At 40.6% G+C, this 18189-nt stretch overlaps 1 protein-coding gene across 4 annotated transcripts in view; it reads right to left on the minus strand.

Moving 5' to 3' along the window:
• TPR (translocated promoter region, nuclear basket protein) overlaps positions 1–18189 on the minus strand; it is a gene marked incomplete at its 5' end in the record, with an annotated part of 33305 nt that overhangs the window by 14228 nt on the left and 888 nt on the right. For all 4 annotated transcript variants that reach the window (XM_083867742.1, XM_083867744.1, XM_083867743.1 and 1 more), the window contains 31 exons: positions 97–243; positions 397–607; positions 962–1092; positions 1332–1463; positions 2081–2218; positions 2571–2718; positions 2904–3088; positions 3178–3381; positions 4039–4155; positions 4649–4801; positions 5020–5186; positions 5648–5816; positions 5974–6114; positions 6864–6998; positions 7260–7422; positions 7677–7825; positions 7916–8055; positions 8135–8298; positions 9337–9563; positions 10110–10217; positions 10725–10922; positions 11668–11759; positions 12558–12698; positions 13150–13237; positions 13769–13849; positions 13966–14058; positions 14283–14447; positions 15051–15154; positions 15381–15477; positions 16464–16537; positions 16961–17065. In XM_083867742.1, the coding sequence (XP_083723868.1) occupies positions 97–243; positions 397–607; positions 962–1092; positions 1332–1463; positions 2081–2218; positions 2571–2718; positions 2904–3088; positions 3178–3381; positions 4039–4155; positions 4649–4801; positions 5020–5186; positions 5648–5816; positions 5974–6114; positions 6864–6998; positions 7260–7422; positions 7677–7825; positions 7916–8055; positions 8135–8298; positions 9337–9563; positions 10110–10217; positions 10725–10922; positions 11668–11759; positions 12558–12698; positions 13150–13237; positions 13769–13849; positions 13966–14058; positions 14283–14447; positions 15051–15154; positions 15381–15477; positions 16464–16537; positions 16961–17065 (4367 nt within the window). The remainder of the gene's footprint in view (positions 1–96; positions 244–396; positions 608–961; positions 1093–1331; positions 1464–2080; positions 2219–2570; positions 2719–2903; positions 3089–3177; positions 3382–4038; positions 4156–4648; positions 4802–5019; positions 5187–5647; positions 5817–5973; positions 6115–6863; positions 6999–7259; positions 7423–7676; positions 7826–7915; positions 8056–8134; positions 8299–9336; positions 9564–10109; positions 10218–10724; positions 10923–11667; positions 11760–12557; positions 12699–13149; positions 13238–13768; positions 13850–13965; positions 14059–14282; positions 14448–15050; positions 15155–15380; positions 15478–16463; positions 16538–16960; positions 17066–18189) is intronic.

Raw genomic sequence — 18189 nt, forward strand, 5'->3', positions numbered from 1 at the left:
CATATTTCACACATTAAAACATCCTCACACTCTTCACCTTTACACACTTAGGATTGCAGTGGAGAACAATACTCTGAAATTACTCACTCTTCTTACCTTTTGTAAGCTTTCAACCTGAGTCTCCAAATTCTTTGTCTTCACTTCAGCTTGACTGAGAGTGTCTTTTAGCTCTTGTACTTCCTGGGCAGAAACTTGGTCTTCTTGTGTTTCTGTCAAAGGCAGAGTTGACGCTTCGGCAACCATCTGAAAGGCATCGAGGCGTACAAGGCTGAAAGGGACTATCTGATCACAATGTCATGACTTTCACAAGATGCTTTTGTGTGCCAAGTGATTGGTTTAAAAGTTCTGGGCAAACCCCAGGAGCTCTAAGGAATACTTCATTTCAGTTCTACCTACCTTGTCATGCTGTGCTTTCAGCTCCTCATACTGAGTCTTGTACCTGCGACCGATTTTCTTGACCTGTGTTATAGTTTTCACTTTTTCCTGTATGTCAGCCACTTTAGCATCCAATTCCTTCTGCAAAGTGTCCTTTTCTGTTCTTATTTTAGTTACTTCATCCTTCAGGCTCTGAACAAGATTCTGGCTTGTAGTCAAGGATGCATTAGTTCTAAATGACAAGAGATCAGAGGGAGAGACGCAAATGAGATGCTTGAAAACATATACATTTCAATATCCCTTACTTATGTAACATCACAGGCATTATCTGTAGTGGATTATGTTTTCTAGTATTTTGCAATACAGAATTAGAAATTATTCTACAATATATTACTTTGGAATAATTTCAGCTAATTAGACAGCTTGCAAAACAACTTTTACTTCACCTTACCTGCTTGCTATCAGAAAGAATACCAAAAGTTTCACAGTTACATGGAGACACTTAAGAAATTACACTTCCAGATACAGCTATAATCACAACATTCTGCTTTGCACAAAACTTTTTACAAATTGACCAATACCACACCTGGCAACTTCTGCTTTAAGCCTGCCTGTTTCTTCACTCATCTGTTGGACACGCTTGGCATTTGCCTCCCTCTCAGAGAGCAGTTTTCGATACTCTTCGAGATCAGTGTCCTTCTGCTGGCTCAGTAAGTGCTGCAAGGGGAAGAAAACGGGGGCGTTTTTGTAAAATAATTACACAGTTATAGCCAGAAAATCTCTTTGAATTAGAGCCACTGCTTTTGCATTTTGATATGGAATAGCCAACTTTGAAGCTGCATGAACAATGCTTTATAATTCAAACGTATTTCTTAGTTTTTTATTCGTCCTAAGAAAATTCAGCACTTTTTAAAATTGTTTCACTGGTGGACCTTTGAAAGGAGGCACTTCCCCACCTGAGTCCGGGCTTTCCAGCGTTTAACATCTTCTTCCAAGAGTTTTTTCTCTGCCTGCAGCATTCCACTCTTCTCACTGAGCTCAGCATTCGACTCTTGCAGGGGCAGGATGTCTGCCTCGAGCTTGCGTACCTGAGAAAGTACAGTAAGGGGTTACACTTTACATCTCAGGAGACTGAGGGAATCCCTCAGGAAAAAGTCATGCTAGAGCTTCTTGCCTAACTCTCTGCCTTCCAGTGGCCAGCTGGAGGAAAAGAAAAGAACAAGAACAACAGCAGAGAATGATCCTACAGAGATAAAAAGTATTGGTGCGACTTCCCAATCTTAGATGTTTACTCTGTATTTTGGTACTGGAGAAATTATTAATGTTAAAATCCAATGCACTAGATCCCATTAAAATAAGCAGTATCTCCCTTTTAAACCCTTAATAAAGCTGTGGTCTGTTTATATGTATTCTTGTGCCATTTTTAATTTAATTGCTGATAATATCCTTGTTCCTGGTATACCTCTAGCCAAGAATAAACACTGACTTTCAGGTTCATCTAAACGGAACTGAACTTCAAGGTTTCCAATGCTGTATGTGCACCAATGTCTTTTAAAATTCAAAATGGAAAGTCTCCTCATTAGTGTATGACTTAAGGAATAACTATAATGTAAATCATGTATTTACTGTAATTAGCAATGGTATATCCCAACATTTAACTCATACACTGAATATCTGAAAGGTTTATGTGAAGCTCAGTCCTGACCTTTGCTTGTATCTGCTGTAGCTCTTGCTCCAGCCTCTCTTTCTCCTCCCTTAACATCTTGTTGGTTTCTATGAGTATGTTCATGGTCTCAGTTTTCTTCATTAATTCTTCATGCTGTGCAATGGTTTTTGCTGTTACCTGTGGAAAGAATCAACTCAGGTCATTTTTTTTTGCTTGTACATGCACATACATGCCACTTGTATCTGGTATAATGCCACCTTGGAAAGCTATCATGACATTCATGTACATTCAAGACAATGGGAAGCAGGAGATAGGAAAAAAAGATAAATAATCTTTATTTTCCCTAATTATGAGATTTTGGAATTGTCACACTCTCTCACAAGACTAAGAACAAGATACTCCATTTGGGTATAAGCAACCCCAGTTAAAACAAATCCCCAAATTCTTTCAAAATTTTGTTTTTGGGCCCAGGCAACCCCAGAACAGCCCTGCACTCATTGAAATCATAAGCACTAACCCCCAGCCATACCTGCACCTTCTCCCTCTCAGCATTGAGGCTGTCCTGCAGCTCCTGGAGCTCCCTCTCCAGGTGCTCCACTCTCTGGCGGTACCGCAGGCTCTCCACCTGCGCCACCTCGAACCTCGTCTCCGCAATCTCCTTCTCCCGACGGATAAACCTGCAGGGAGGAGTTCAACACCACATCACACCAGGAAAGTGTCCTCAGGTAGTACACCCACCTCCCAACAGTTAAAATGCACTTGGATTTTTAACATTATCCTTCAAGTGTAAAGTAATACAGAACTATTGAAGTTCAAATCTAATTTATAACCCTCAGGAGAAGGGCCCAAGAGCTAAGGTTACCTAAGAATTTCCAAGATTTGTTCCTGGGATTTGCCTTCCTCACTAAGAGAAACATTTGCTGCAGTTGGGATGGCTTCCTTCATGGAAGTCACCATCTTATTGCTCATGCTCTCCAGCTGCTCATGTAATAATCGATTTTGTTTTTCCAGATCCTCACAGCGGGATGCAAGTTTTGAAGCTTCATCCTACAACAAAATCATTCACTGACTGTGATTTCTGTGGTCGAATTTCTGTTAACAGAAAAAAACCACTGAAACAACAAAGCCCATCACACCTTGATCATTCTCTCTCTCTCTTCCCAGGAGGCTTTAGATTCCAAGAGCTCAGACTCTGCTTTCTGAGCAGCCTCCTCCAGCTGCTGCCGCACGGCTGCATTCTTGGCAACTTGCTCTTTGATGGCCTGCAGGGCCTCCACATCAGCAGCATGAAGCATCAATTCCCTCTCATATTTGTTCTGAGCTTCAGAAGCCATCATTGCCTGCACCAAACCAGAATAAATTAACTCTGTTACCCTTATTTTGTATGTTTGATGTGAACAAAGAGACAAAACCAAGTGACCGCAAAGCAAAAAGAAAAACCACTGCCCAAACCCCCTGTTATTCTCCAGCACAGGAAACATGGAAATGCACATCTACTGCATTTGGGGTTGGATTAAATAGCAAAAAGTTTTTCAACATCCTTGACACATATTAGTGCTGCTGGAATTCTCATCTGCAGAAAAGTAAATTCCTTTTAAAAAACATCTGGTAACAAGACAATCTTCTCAGCTGCTGCTAAATATCACAGTGCCCCAGAGCCATAAAAGACGACAATTACCTTTTGGGTTAGAAAAATATTTTCCCCATTGTCTTGTTGGGAGCATTTTCAGCTCCCTCCTTAGGGCATGGAGGCAGCAATTCATTAAAACCAGTTAATTACATTCCCAAATGAATCTTTTTACATAATAAAACAGAACATAGAAACAGAAATCGATTGCATTCAATAAACAGCTGCTCCCAAAATAGAGAATGTGCTCTTCTAGCACTTTCTCCTGCCTCCAGCAGTCCCTGAGTAACAAGTTTAGTTTTGAGTTCAACTGAAAGCTAACAGGAATTTTGCTGACCCTGGCTAAAATAGGCAAACACCACAAACATACTTGTTCCTGGCAGTCCCTTCTGGCCTGCTGTTCATTATTCAGAGCTGTGCTGGCTCTCTGAAGAGCTTCCTGAACTTCTGACTGCACAGCTGACAGACTCTTCTTCAATTCTGAGAGCTGCAGTGACAGGGGAACAACAAAAACAAAGTAAGAACAAACCCAGGACTGAATGGCAAAATATTTGCAGAGTACTGAACATAGTCATTCATAATGGCAATTATTTTATTACTTACAGATGAAAATTAGTATTAAAAGAGACAAATACTTTCTATATTTTGACTTACTAATATACACAGCTCTTTCCCAGTAAAAATATAATTCTTTACTTTCAGAGCTGGGCCTGCAGTAATTCTAGTTACAGTCATTCTGTTTCCTTCTGAAATCACTCACAAAGGCTGTTACTTACATTTTCCTGCTCAACACACAATCACTCCACTGAAGTGACACTGTCAATGCACTGCTCATGTTTGGAAACCTCTCACCAATTCAGGTACCCTGTGTACACTCTAAAAGCCCTGGCTCAGTACTGCTATACCATGAGACACACGTGAAGCTGAGGGAGCTTTGTGAAGCTCATTCCTGGGGACTCTCAGGGGGGGTCAGCGCATACCTGCTGCTCCATGTTCTCCACAGCTTTACGCTTCTCCTCCTGCAGTTCTTGTTTCTCTTTTTCTGACTCCATCAACTTCTTTTCCAGATGTGCCTGATACTCTGAAGACTCCTTCAGACGAGCTTCAACTGTTGTACGAACTTCCTCTGTCACCTTCATTAAAACCCATCATGAGATCCATTTTTTATCCAGTTAAATACATTATTCTGATACAAAACTGGAATTTTATTAACAATTTAAAGCCAGAATAGGCATTCTCAGCATCTAATTTAGAACAACAACACTGAAAATGTGGAAAAATCACAAACAGCAATGAATTTTTGCTCTAAAAACCCATTTAAGTAAATAAAAATAGGTAATTAACTACTTACCTGTTTTTCCTTGTTGAGAGATTCCTCCAGACTAAGAACCATGGCCCTATACTGCTCCACATTACTGGAACTAGTCTTGAGCCTCTCTCTCAGGTCATTGACTTGTTCCTCAGCCTGTCTCAGCCGACTTACAAGATCATCCACATCTTCATTTGTACTAGGCTGACCTGCAATGTTAGAACACATTCATTAACTGAAGTTCAATTTAGTTTTAAACCCACTGTTCTCTTGAAAATGGAAGTAATTTTAGGATAACATAATAAAAACAATTATTTTCACAAAGCTTCCCTAAATAAAACTGTAAGCCTTCACCAAAATAAGGGCTTACAATAAACACTGTTGACTATTTAAAACTATGTAACCTAATACTTTAAGTTCCTTCAAATAAAAATAAAAGGAATCCTTTAAGAAGTTCTGCATTATTTTTCCCCTTTGTCAAAGGCTGCTTGGATGTGAATTTTACATTAACAAATAATGCTGGTTATCATCTGTCTGAATACCTGATTGCAGTAACAAAGTGGTTTACTTTTTAGTGTACTGTTGTAATTATTATGGACTGTGAATTTTATCATTCTGCAGATGGCAATGCTTAGCACAAAGAGAAATTAACAGTAGGGGAAGATTTTACCTTTCCCTGGAGGCCTTTGTGAGGACTGGGATGTGAGCTGGGCCTCCGTGTTGTTCAGCTGCTGTTTGAGCATGGCACTCTCCTTCTGGGCGTTCTTCAGGAGCTCCTTTGTGCTCATGTGACGGCTGGTCTCCGTCTCCAGCTGTCTCTTTAGGTCCAGGATATGGACCTGCAAGCACAGGGCTCTTCAGTTTGCAATTATTCCCAACTGGCACAGAGGCCAAGTGTGGTTCTACATATCAGGTATGGAGAACATGCTCCACACTCTGGCAGAAGCACCTGGGGCTTTATTTTCCTCTGAACAAGTGCAGCACATTTACACTCACCTCTTGATTCTTGGTAAGGGAATGTCTTTGTTCCACCTCACTCTCCAGTTTCTTCTTCAGCTGAGATATCTCACGCTCCAGCTTTTCTATCTGATTATTGAGTCTCTGCTTTGTTTCTGTCTCAGATCTCTCCAGTATTCCCTGAGAAAAGAGCACAATGCACTTTGTTTACAACACACCTCAGTAATTTTCTTCTGAATTACTGCAGCACTTCATACAAAGTTGTCACAACACTTTTCCCACCCCAAGAATAATTAAATAATAAGTAGATACAGAAAAAGATGAAAAGTAGCACTTACAATGTTTGACTCAGCTTTAAAAGGTTTTATTAATAATGTTAATACAATAAATATTATTAGAGGAAAATCTATTATCCATGCAGTCTAATGCCATGGACTAAAAAACCTACAAAAGATCTACTAGAGAAACAGAATTCAGTCACATGATAAAACGTGCTTCCTTAAGTTCTAAGTGTCAATACACATTACAATAAATTATATAAATGTATAAAAGCAAATATAACTTAACAGGAAAATCAACTACCATGGCAGGCGCTGTTAAATTTTGCTATCATAAAAATTACCAATTAAAATTTTTTTCTTTTAATGTTTTGTTTCCATTTGATTGTCAAAATCCTTCTCATCAACTCAGAATTCTCAGGACTTTGCCCAGGTAAATAACAGAGTATTATAACGTAGGACAGACATTATGTCTGAATCCCAAACTTGCTGAAACAAGTTGCTGAAGTATTTTATATTGTGTTGATTTGTAACCACATAAAAATCCATGTCAAGGCCAAATCCCGGGAGTCTTTTAATTAATTTTCTTTGGTATTTATTGAAAAGCATGACCGACAAACCCAACCTGGGCATAAGAATAGCACCACATACCTGAATTGTTCTCAAATTGGTGAGCAGCAAGTTCTGTCCTCTTTGCTCAACCAGCAGAGAGTCACGTTGCTGAGTCAGGCGCACATCTGACATCTTCAGGATATCCTTCTCTTTTTTCAAGTTTTCTGCTCTTACCTTTAAGACAGCAAATAATTAGAACTTTGTTGTCAATCACAAATCCATCCACTAAATTTAGTATTATTTTAAAATCCATATGAATTAAGCCAAAAATAGTATGAACAGAACTACTGGACATTCTGCTTCTTTCCCTGCACTCTGTAACACCTTGGCATATTCTTACATCTCCAGTCTTCACTTGGGACATTTCAGGATAATCACAAGGAAAACTCTTATCCTACCCTGGAATATCCCACAGTTCCACGCACTGTTACTGACCTCTGCCACTGCCAGTTTTTCATTAGCTCCCCTCAGGTCCTGAGTCATGGTGTTAATGATCTGCTCCTGCTTTTGAGTGGTGGCTGTGAGTTTCTGGGTTCTCTCGTGCAGGGAGGTGATTTCGCGGCGATAGCCTTCCACGTTATCCTGCAGCATCTCGTACCTTCCAGGGAACACAGCAAAGCAAGTCTGCCACACTGCACTGTCCAACTCAACAGGAGCATGCACACAGCTCTGTGTTTCATGCTTCAACTTGCACTTATGTGCCTCACTCAGCTACAGCTTCTGCTTTTGATCCCACCTGCACTATTTCCTCTATATTCTTACAAAGAATAGACAGTATCAATGTTCAAGTGAGCAAACAGTATCAAGCAGCCAGCAAACCTGTAATGCAATGATTATATGTAGCTGAATTACCGTTTGGAGGCAAATTCCAGCTGTGTGGATATCTTGGCATTTTGTGACCTCAAGTCTGTGACCTGCTCCTGAAGCTTCTCATTCTGTTCATTCAGAAGCTTGTCGTTCTCAGCCTTTTCTTTTTTATAGTTCTCAAAAACTTCCTGCAACTGCAGCAAAGAACAGACATAAAAGTGCTTACCAAAAACAAGTAAAAAGAAATAGGGACAGCTTTGTGCAGTGTCTACTGAAAAATGTACCTGCTTAAGAGCAGCCTTGGCCTCCACAGTCTCCACAGACTCACTCATGGACACTGGAGCAGGAGTTGCCATGGACTGAGGCAAATTCGGGCGCTTTGGAGTAGACGTAAGACAGATCTCCTCTGGTAACATACCTGAAGCTACAGGAAGGTAAAGAGGGTTTTAAAGCAACACTTCTGCTTGGCACAGGAGATCACACAGCCCCTGCAGCCTGGGTACCTTGCAGAGGAATGATGGCCCCTGTGGTCTGGGTGAGCAGGATGCGGAACATGTCCCGCTGGCGGATGATGGACTCCACGAGCTGCAGCTGGTGCTGCCGTGACTCCCGCAGCTGCTGTAGCTCATTGACAGCCTCATCCAGCTGGCTCTGGAGCTCAGAGATCCTGAAACAACAGCAGCTGCCTTAACATCACAGGCAGGCATGTCCAGGTGTTCTGGGCCCCTTCCTTCTACAAGGACAGTGAGGGGCTGGAGCGTGTCCAGGAAAGGAATGGAACTGGGGAAGGGTCTGGAGCACCAGGAGAGGCTGAGGGAGCTGGGAAAGGGGCTCAGCCTGGAGAAAAGGAGACTCGGGGGGACCCTGTGGCTCTGCACAACTCCCTGACAGGAGGGGCCAGCCAGGGGGGTCGGGCTCTGCTCCCACAAAACAAAGGACAGGACAAGAGGAAATGGCCTCAGGCTGTGCCAAGGGAGGTTCCATTTGGACATCAAGAAGAATTTTTTCCACAGAAGAGGTTGTTAAGTATTGGAAGGGGCTGCCCAGGGAGGTGGTGGAGCGGGCATCCCTGGAGGTGTCCAAGGAAGGCCTGGATATGGCACTCAGTGCTCTGGACTGGTGACATCTGGAGCATAGCTTGGACTCAATCCTGGACATCTTTCCCAAACCTAATGATTCTATGAACCTATGACAAAATCCTGCAAAGCTTTAGGAGACAGGCCTTTTGGGCTGCTATTTGCAGACAAAAAAGAAAGCAGGCCTCATTCCTGGACAACATAATTCTATTCATGTGAATAACTTTAAAAATGTCAATAGCATGAGCAGAGAGTCAGGCTAAGAACCTTTCACACAGAATTCACACCTGTGGCCTTTACAGTAGTCATTTAGATATGCACACATGCATTTTTTTCTTTAGCTAACAGGAATAAAAGCTTATCTTTTTGATAAACAGTTCTGTTGTGTGAAATCAGCCACTAGAAGACCGGCAATTACTTTTACTTCAGGTTTTGATGAATAGATATAAAGCTATAAAGCCATTTCAATAGAAACATGAAGGTCCTGTAGCTTAATAAGAGCTTGCTTTATGAGTTACATAGCTGCTGCACACAGTTAGGAACAGTCAGAAGTAAAAACCTGAAAAGTGCTGGAATGAATCCCTGTTACTACTTGGTACAAAGTTAATGAACAGGAAAAGGTGACCTACTTAGATGATGTTGTTTCTTGCTCCTCTTTTTCTTTCGCCTCCCCCAGCTCCCGAAGAGCCACCAGGAGACGCTGATTCTGCTGCTGAAGCTCTTGGATATTTCTGTAGGACACCAGGTGTTGAGTGATCACTTCAGAAGAGCTGCTGATGTCAGCAGAGCTCACTGCTTCATCACGGATCACATGGTTCCCTCTGGCCTCCTCCAGTTCCATTAACAGCACACAGATCTGAAAGAGAACAGTCCTCGTGTAAGGCCTACACAAACTTTAAAGTTTGCTCTGAAAAAAACATATTAGGAATAAAGGACTTGAGATTAAGGGGTTTTCCCTACATTGAAAATTTATTGATTATAATTATAATCAATAAATCCTTGTAAGATAATTATATGACAGAAAAATAGCTTGACTAAAGGAAACATCAGAACTACATAAACTGTTCAGTTCTGTGAACAGATCACAGGACAGCCCAATCTAACATAAAAATGATACAGATGAGAAATGATATGATATGATATGATACGATGGTAAAGATGAGTTTTAAATCAGATGCTTAACAATATTATCCTAAAGCAGCGCCATTTCCATCCAGCTAAACTTACGCCAGTTTTGAAAGCAAAAGTACTATGCTATCCTGAGGAGAAACTTTAATGTCACCAAGGCACTTAGGACAGCCATGACTGTGGCATGAGCTTCCAAGTAAACATCTGAAATGCAGCAGCACATGAATACACCAACTACAAAACAGCACATTTAACCACAACAACGTTTTTCTACCTGCTGGGAGAGATCCTTCACTCGCACTTCCAGTCTCTGGCTCTCCCTCTCAAAGAAGGAGGCGTGTTTGTTGGCTTGGTCAGCGCTGTCCTGCAGGCGATGGATCTCCTGCAAGACACCAACAGGAGCAAACATCACACCTCAGCTGCACACATTCCCTTCCAGAGAGATAACAGCACGTGCACACACACCTGGGAACCAAACTTCTTAAAGTTACACTCCCAAGGTTAAACTGTGTTACACTCCCAAGGTGTTCTGGAATCAAAAGCCACATTCCTTTGTAATGTATTGGTGTATGCTTTAACACCAGTGGGAAGAAAGAATTGAAGTCCAATTTTATGCCAAATAAACACTAAACTTTGCTTACAGTGAGTCTACTCTCTCAGAAAATCAGACTCTAAATCACCACTATAAAAAACTACAAAATACATTGGTTCTGTAAAATACTTTGTACAGTTTCAGAAATCGCAAGCCAGAAAATCCAACACACATCTTTTCTCCATAATAAAAGTTGACTGAAAGATCCATTTTATTCACTTACAGCAGCAATTAGCTTTAAAGATTTGAAAATTAATTTGTTTTCCAGAATTATACTTGCTTTTATTTTACACTGACCTTCATTGCTTGTTCAAGCTTTGCAGACAGACTCACAACAGCTTTTTGGGAACGCTCAAATTCTTCACGCTGTCGTTTTAAGATTGGAGCTTTAGCTTCTACTTCCTGCACTATTTCATCCAAGTATTTATTGATTCTCTTATTCTCCAGCTTCTCCATATGCAACTGATCCTGAGTTTCTACATAGGCATTGTACAGCTGCAACAAAAAGGTTTCCGTTTGTTTTTGATAGGTCTGTACAGATCTCTTTAAAAAGAACCACTGGTAATGATACAATTCATACCTTAAGTCACTGCAATTTTATACAACTGAACTAGTTAATTTAGAAAAACAAGTTGGACTTTTAAAATAAGGTTCTAGGACTCATATCACAGCAAAGAAGTTATACATAATAATTTCAAAATGGCAAACTTTATAGTGCAACTAGCTGCAATAACATAATTCTACATAAAAGGTGTAAGTTTTAAGCAAATTTAAGACAACAGTAGTATGGCATAAAGGAATTTAATGGCTGGACAAAACAATCAGTAACAAACAATGACAACACAAATCGCATAAACAGAAGTGTAAAACCCTCTAGAACCTGTATGACCTATCATTAATTTTTTTGCAAGTATAGGCCAAAAGCACAGCAGTTCAGACTAAAAAATTATGTAAGCAAGCAAAAAAAAAAAGGCTGCTCCTGCCAAAAACACATATAGAAAGCATGTTTATATTAACAAAACCCACCTATTTCTGAATTTGACCTACTAAAGAAAAACTGTAAGGCATGTTGAAAAAATCCCAGTAACTTAGCAAGAGAAGACTTACTCAAGTAACATTTCCTTGCCTTCATCAGGCATGAAACCAAACCCAGAGCATCCCAAGCCTGAACCTTTCCATTCTCAGAGTGCCACTGATGGCATCCAAGGGCTTTGCTGCTGGAGAGGTTGTGCTCACTCACCTCAGTCAATTTCATGCCAGGCTTGACCACTTTGGCCACTGCTGCAGCAGTGGGAGACATGGCTGCCAGCTCCTCCTCGGACAGGATGGCTCCTGGAGACACAACCCCACAATTACCATCCAAAAGCTGCAACAATCCCCACCAGAAATACTCTTAAATATTATATCTGACTGGCTTTATTTGAATTACGGAAAAGTCTTTGCTTCTAGGACTCTTGGAATTTAAATAATTTCAGAACATGAGCAGTTGAAATAGGTGGAGCCAGGCTTAACCTCAGGCTTTTTATCACACTGTCAGAGGTTTAGACTATTAGAGCACTGGTTTATTTTCATTAAATTAACATAGGGATAAAGCAAATGTACTCCATGCCTGTTCCTTCCTGCTCTCTATCCTTTAGAAACTATGGATATGTAGCAACCAACAAAAAAGACAGAGCTAAAACAGTGAATACTGAGCAAGATTTAATGTTAAACAGAAATTTAAGGGCAGAGGTCTGTTTACTGCTGCCTTTTTTCTTAAAGAGGAAAATATGACTAGTTTATAATCTCCACTTCCCTCTCCAGAAAACCACTAAAAGCACGCTGATTCGGCCTTGAAGAAAAGTTTCCTACCCATTTTCTTTGAAAAGATAAAAGGCTAAAAAAAGAACTTCAAAAAACCATGACAGAAATGCACTTTCTGCTGAGGGGAGCACATTTACATACATACATAAGTATATATATACATATACATACATATATATGAAAAAGCTTCTAAAGTGAATTATTAAAAATCACCAAAGATGACATCAGATTAATGCAGCTGGTTCTTACAGAAATTCAGCACAATATATCTCTGAAAGATCATAAAAGCCCAAGAGTTTCTGTATTTCAGGTGCCACCTTATCCCACCTTTGCGCTTCGTAGCCGACAGTAAATCATTGGCGTTCTCCAGCTCCTTCTCCAGCTTACTGATCTTCTCTCTCAGCTCCTTTTCCATGGCAGCTTTTGATTCCTCCACCTCAGCCAAATGCTCCTGGGCTGCTTTATTAGCTGAATTTAAACCAGACAAGCAGGTTTTGTGTTGTGATTGAAAATTTACTTGTGTACCTTAAATTTTACTTTTTATGATCTGCAGAAGTTCATGTTGATAAGAAAACTCAGCAGTGTGAGGAAAGCATGAAGCACTGCTTAGAAAAGGGCAAAAATATGAACTGTCCTCAGCAGTGAAAAGGAACCTAAACTAAAAAGCTAAAGTGGAGACATATCTTGCAAAATTAGACCCTCTCATCAAAATCCATAATAAAATTCCAGGTATTTGAAAACAGTTCCCCAACCATCAGTAAATTCAGCTAGTCAGGTACAGTTTTTCTTACGAAGGGACTGATATTTCCATCACCCCACAAATCCAATGAAATTCCTTTCAGGAACACAAATCCCCCATTTTTCAGAGCATCAGGGTACTCCAAGAAGCTCAACTGCTCTCCTCCCTTTGCCAGCTTACCTTCACCTGCTTCCTTCAGGAGCTTGTGCAGCTCTTCCACTGCTCCTGTCAGCTCATTGCTCTTTGCCTCTGAGTCATCAGCAGCACTCTGAAGAAAGCATTTTAGCTCACCTTTAGTACACAGCAACAGCAGCCCCATGTTTACCAGAAAGCTTTAACTGACCACAAATTATGAACAAAAGTTTTCTGCATTAAATACTGATTCACCTAAGCTGGTCCATCCTTTCCATGTGGATTGTCTGAACCTGCAGTGTTCAGAATGAACTTCTAACTCAGAAAAATCTCTTCCACAGTCATATTTTCCACATAAACTTTTACCTTCCACTAGATCCTAAGACATAATCACATTTTTACAACACGAAGCCTCAAAATATTTGGCATAAAATTACTATTTCAACCCCAGTTTTGCTTATTCTCCAAGATAATGCAAACCATCTAAGAGTCAAAATGCTGACTAAGACAGCAGCAAAGAAAACAATGTTTTGCATGTTTCATAAACTCCTGCAATGGAAGTTAGCCTTTCCACATCCAAATTTTGTGGGGAAAAAAACTCCAAATTGCCCTACATTACATAAGATTCGGGCCCCTACTACAGTTACAATGGCATTAACAAACTCACCTTATACAAGTTGGATAATTTTATGTGGGCATTCAGTTCGTTGTGGAATCTCTCTTCCATGCTTGCCTGCTGCTCTTTTGCCTGGCAAATGAAAGAGGAGACAGGGTAGGGGAGCATTTCACTATTTCTATTTCATTTTATTGTTTGATTTGTAGAAGCAACTGGAATGCTGTTTAATATATTTCAAGCTGTCTTACCTCCTTCAGTTTATTCAAAAGTTCTTCGACATGCTTCTGGAGGTTTTCATTTGACTGTTTCAAGCTGTTCACCTGTTCCTCCATTCTGGAAACCTATTCAGAGAAGAAATAAGAACACTATATAAAATTTTTAGTTCCTAGTCCACTTCATTTTGGAAAATACTTGTTTCATTGCTTTTAACTTAAAAACAAGCCCAAAAGCTGCTGAAAGAACATAAAGGGTCACTCAAATACAGTCATTAAAACAGTGGCTTTGTTTAATACAGTTTATCAGGTAGTATAATTTCTAAGAAATGACAACTCAATAATTACATTACCTCCTCCTTTTTGTTCTCCAGACTGCATTTGAGCTCCAGGATTTCATTGCCTTTCTCCCTGGCAGTATGGAGCAGTTCATCTGTTTTGGCTTTCAGCTCAGCATTCAGCCATGCATTCTGGTTCTGCAGCAGCTCTTTTTCTTGTTCCAGCCTTTTCTCTCGGTACTGAAAAGAGAATTGCACAGTGAGATGATTGTAATGGTTCCACAGAAAATAAAGCAGCCAATTAAATTACTCTGATTAGAGGAGGAGTAGGAAAAATGTACTGTAATTTGGTAAATACAGGCAGTGCTCCTTAACACACTAGTAGTAAGTTACAACTATCAAGCAACGAGAAATTCTTGCCATCTGAGATAGTTTTCTCCAAGTTTACATTAGTTGGGAACATGAACTAGATTAGTAGCCTTTTAGAGGAAATTAATTATGATATTGAGGGTTTTGTCCTTTCCTCCTCTCTTTATGGAGTTTGTTTTGCCCACAGACTAATGGTACAGATTCACATCTAATTACTTTTCTCCTTTCTACCTCCCTTCATGGACCTGAAGTCCTTTCAAGGAGGCCTGGACATGCTTCCCCAGCCTGATACCCCCTGTCTTCTAGGAATACAGATCTCACCTCTGGCCACAGCAGCCACTTTTACAATAAAAGAATCTGCTATAAATAACAGGTGCTCACTTGACCTACTTTCCAAGGAATCATAACAAAATGGGGATTACATCACACACAAACAACGCAGAACACACACTGTGCTTATAAAGCCCCACTGACCTTCATGGAAACATCTGATGTTTGAAGCTCATCCAACTTCAGCTGAAGTTTTGCTTTTTCTGTGCTTGCCTCTGTGAGCTTTTCATTTAAGCGTTTAACATCCTCTGGAGGAGGGAAATCAGTGTTACAAAAAGCTGTTGTGTAACAGCTTTAATTGCTAAATTGTAAAGAATGACAACAGGCAAGATACTTTGTAAGTAATTGTATGTTGGGCAGCAAGATACTGTATAAGGCACATTTTTAAATCGAGAAAAACAAGCTCCAAAGTGCTGTTTTTCTGCAATTACTGGGTTAATTCCTGATATTTATTGACTGTGTTCCTGGCTGTACCATTTAAATGTTCAACTTCCTGAGATCTCCTTTCAGTCGTTCGGACCAAGTCTCTCTTCTCAGCTTCTAGTTCTTCCTTCTCTCGACTTAACTGGCTCTGAAAAATATTGCAGAAGGGCGATAAATAAATGTGATCAGCTCTCTGGAACAGTTTAGAGCCACTACTTACACTCGGAATCACACAGCAGCGAGCTAAATCCCAACTGAACACTGGGATAAGAGGCTTAGAGGGGGCAGATGAATCACAATGGAGCTGCTCAAAACTGCAACTCAATTTAATACTCTTGTAAAGACAGCTGTGATAGTCAAGAATTTACTGAAACAGCTTTATTTGGTTAAATAAAAGGGGCAACAGAGTAAACAAGGAATGAACACTTGTATCAATATAAAAATCAAAACAAAGTCAGTAATCTTGGATCATTTACAGGCCACACTGTCTCTGCCCTCAAGGGACCTCAGTCAGGCCAGGTAAGCTCCTCTGGGGTAACAATGAGATCTATCTTCTCATTGTGGAAAAATCAATCTAATAAACTTGTTTTAGCTTACTGCTTCAAAATTACTGCTGGATGTCAGCTCAAATAACTCATCCTGCAACCCAGTGACTTTTGGGCATAACACAAGAAAAACTGTGTTAGAGTGTGGGAAAAGAGGGGGAAAAACAGAACGCTTGTTTGTACCTTTGTCTGAATTTTGGGGTTTGGTTTAAAGTCACTTCACAACAGGTTTCAGCTGGAATGGAACAATCCATCCAAACTGAAACAAAAGCATCTGCTCACCTGTCATTCAGTTCGCTAAAACACCACCTTTTACTTTAAAAGTTCCTGCCATTTTCCTGCACACAGGCCCCGTGGGCATGTAAACATGTCCATGAGCTCACACTGGTACTGATCCTGACACACTCCACTGGGAACTGAGAGCACTCTGTGCTGCAAAGGGCCAGGGAGCTGAGGGCACTCTGTGCTGCAAAGGGCCAGGGAACTCAGGGCACTCTGTGCTGCAAAGGGCCAGGGAACTCAGGGAATCTGTGCTGCAAAGGGCCAGGGGAGGCAGAGATTTCAGCCCCTGGCCAAGGCCCAGCAGTACCTGAAGAGCTGCGTTCCGGTCCTGGGCAGCCTCCAGCTCCTTGTTCTTCTCATTGAGCACCTTCAGCTGCTCATCTGGGGGAAGGAACAGCAGTGAGGGATCTCCACTGGAATTCGACACAACTCACTCTCCAAATGCAACAGAAACAAAATGTCCTTGACAAACATTTGTAACAAGAGAGAAAAGAATGCCAGACCTCATCCTGGAGGGACCAGGGGTACTGAGGCAGGCTAAGGCAACTCTTAGAGCAGAAACATCTTTTGACAGGATCAATACATGACCCACTGTACTGTTATTACCCACCAAGGGGCTTTTTTTCCCATGAGAACAAAAGATTCCGTTAATAAAGGCCAACTTGAACACACCACCAAAACACATCTCTACAAATGCAGCTCATGAGAGATTTTAGCTGCTGTGTAAAACCTGAAGCAGTTCCCACGACACTGAAGGGTGAATATCCTGCCCAACACCTGAAGATGTTACACAGTTACACTTACGAAGCTTTTTAAGCTCCTCCCGCAGAGTTTGACATTCCTGGGTCTCATTTACAAGTCTTTCCTGACTCTGAGCCAGTCGCTTTTCCACTTCAAAGTATTGTTGCTCTGCAAAATAACAAAGTCATCTCAGTTTCACACAATAAACACTTTTTTCTTTCTCAGCTTTACCAACAATCATTCTACAGAAAATATATAAAAATACTAAGACTGTAATAGAATTTGAAAGAAGGGAAAAAAAGAAAACAAAAACATTTTTGAAGGCAAAAATCTGTACTTCCACATTGAATGAAAGTGGTTTAAAACACTTTGCTAGCATGACACGTGGTATGTTTCAGCCTGGTCTAGTGGAAGATGTCCCTGCTGATGGCAGAGGTTGAGATGAGTTTTAAGGTCCCTTCCAACTCAAATCATTCCACGATTCTGTGAAGTGACCCATCAAATAAGAACTTAATTAATCTGATTAGTTCTTTAACAATTTTGATATTATCAGAGACATTGTATCAGCCCAATTCTGCAGTATGGGCTCATCAGCTTAAAACTTCCTTTACTTCTGCAGTATTTCTACACATACACAAGAAAATCCACATAGCCCCAGCCACCAAGGGATTTGATCTGGGGAAACTTTCAATGAAGATTTCTTAAAATTAATTCCTGGGCTCTATTCCCTTAGCAATGAAAAAAAAATTAGATGTGAATTTTTGTGATCTGAAACAGTAACTGTGTCATGGAGCTCCAGTGTAAAATACTCAGTAAAAGCAGAACTAATCTCACTCTTGGGCAGGATGGGCTTCTAAGGAAGCACTGAGAGATGTTTGTTTATCTTCTTCTCATACATTATAATTCCAAATAATGCTGCCCCTCCTGCCACACAGGGAAAGAATGGATCTGGAAGAGAGTAACTCGCTCAGATCTGTGGGTTACCTTAATTTACACCACACTTTAGTGATACATTTGCCAAGATTTCTACCATGAAAGAGACTGAAAGGTAGAAGTGAAGTTTACATCAGAAGTGTGTCACATCCTCTACAAATTAACTCACATTCACAACTTCACACTCTTGTCTCCTGCTCTCTGCTGGTGTTACTGCTCTGTGATCAACTCATCTCCAAATCAATATAAAAGTATTGATTCCATCAGGGTGATTTTACAGAATGGAATTTCACAGTAAAGTATGAACCTATGGCTGTTTGAGAGCTGTGTGAACAAAGCTGTATTTCTCCTCCACAACG

Source organism: Zosterops lateralis (genome assembly GCF_965231275.1).
Source record: "Zosterops lateralis genome assembly, chromosome: 9".
In the NCBI taxonomy this organism is placed as follows: Eukaryota; Metazoa; Chordata; class Aves; order Passeriformes; family Zosteropidae; genus Zosterops; species Zosterops lateralis.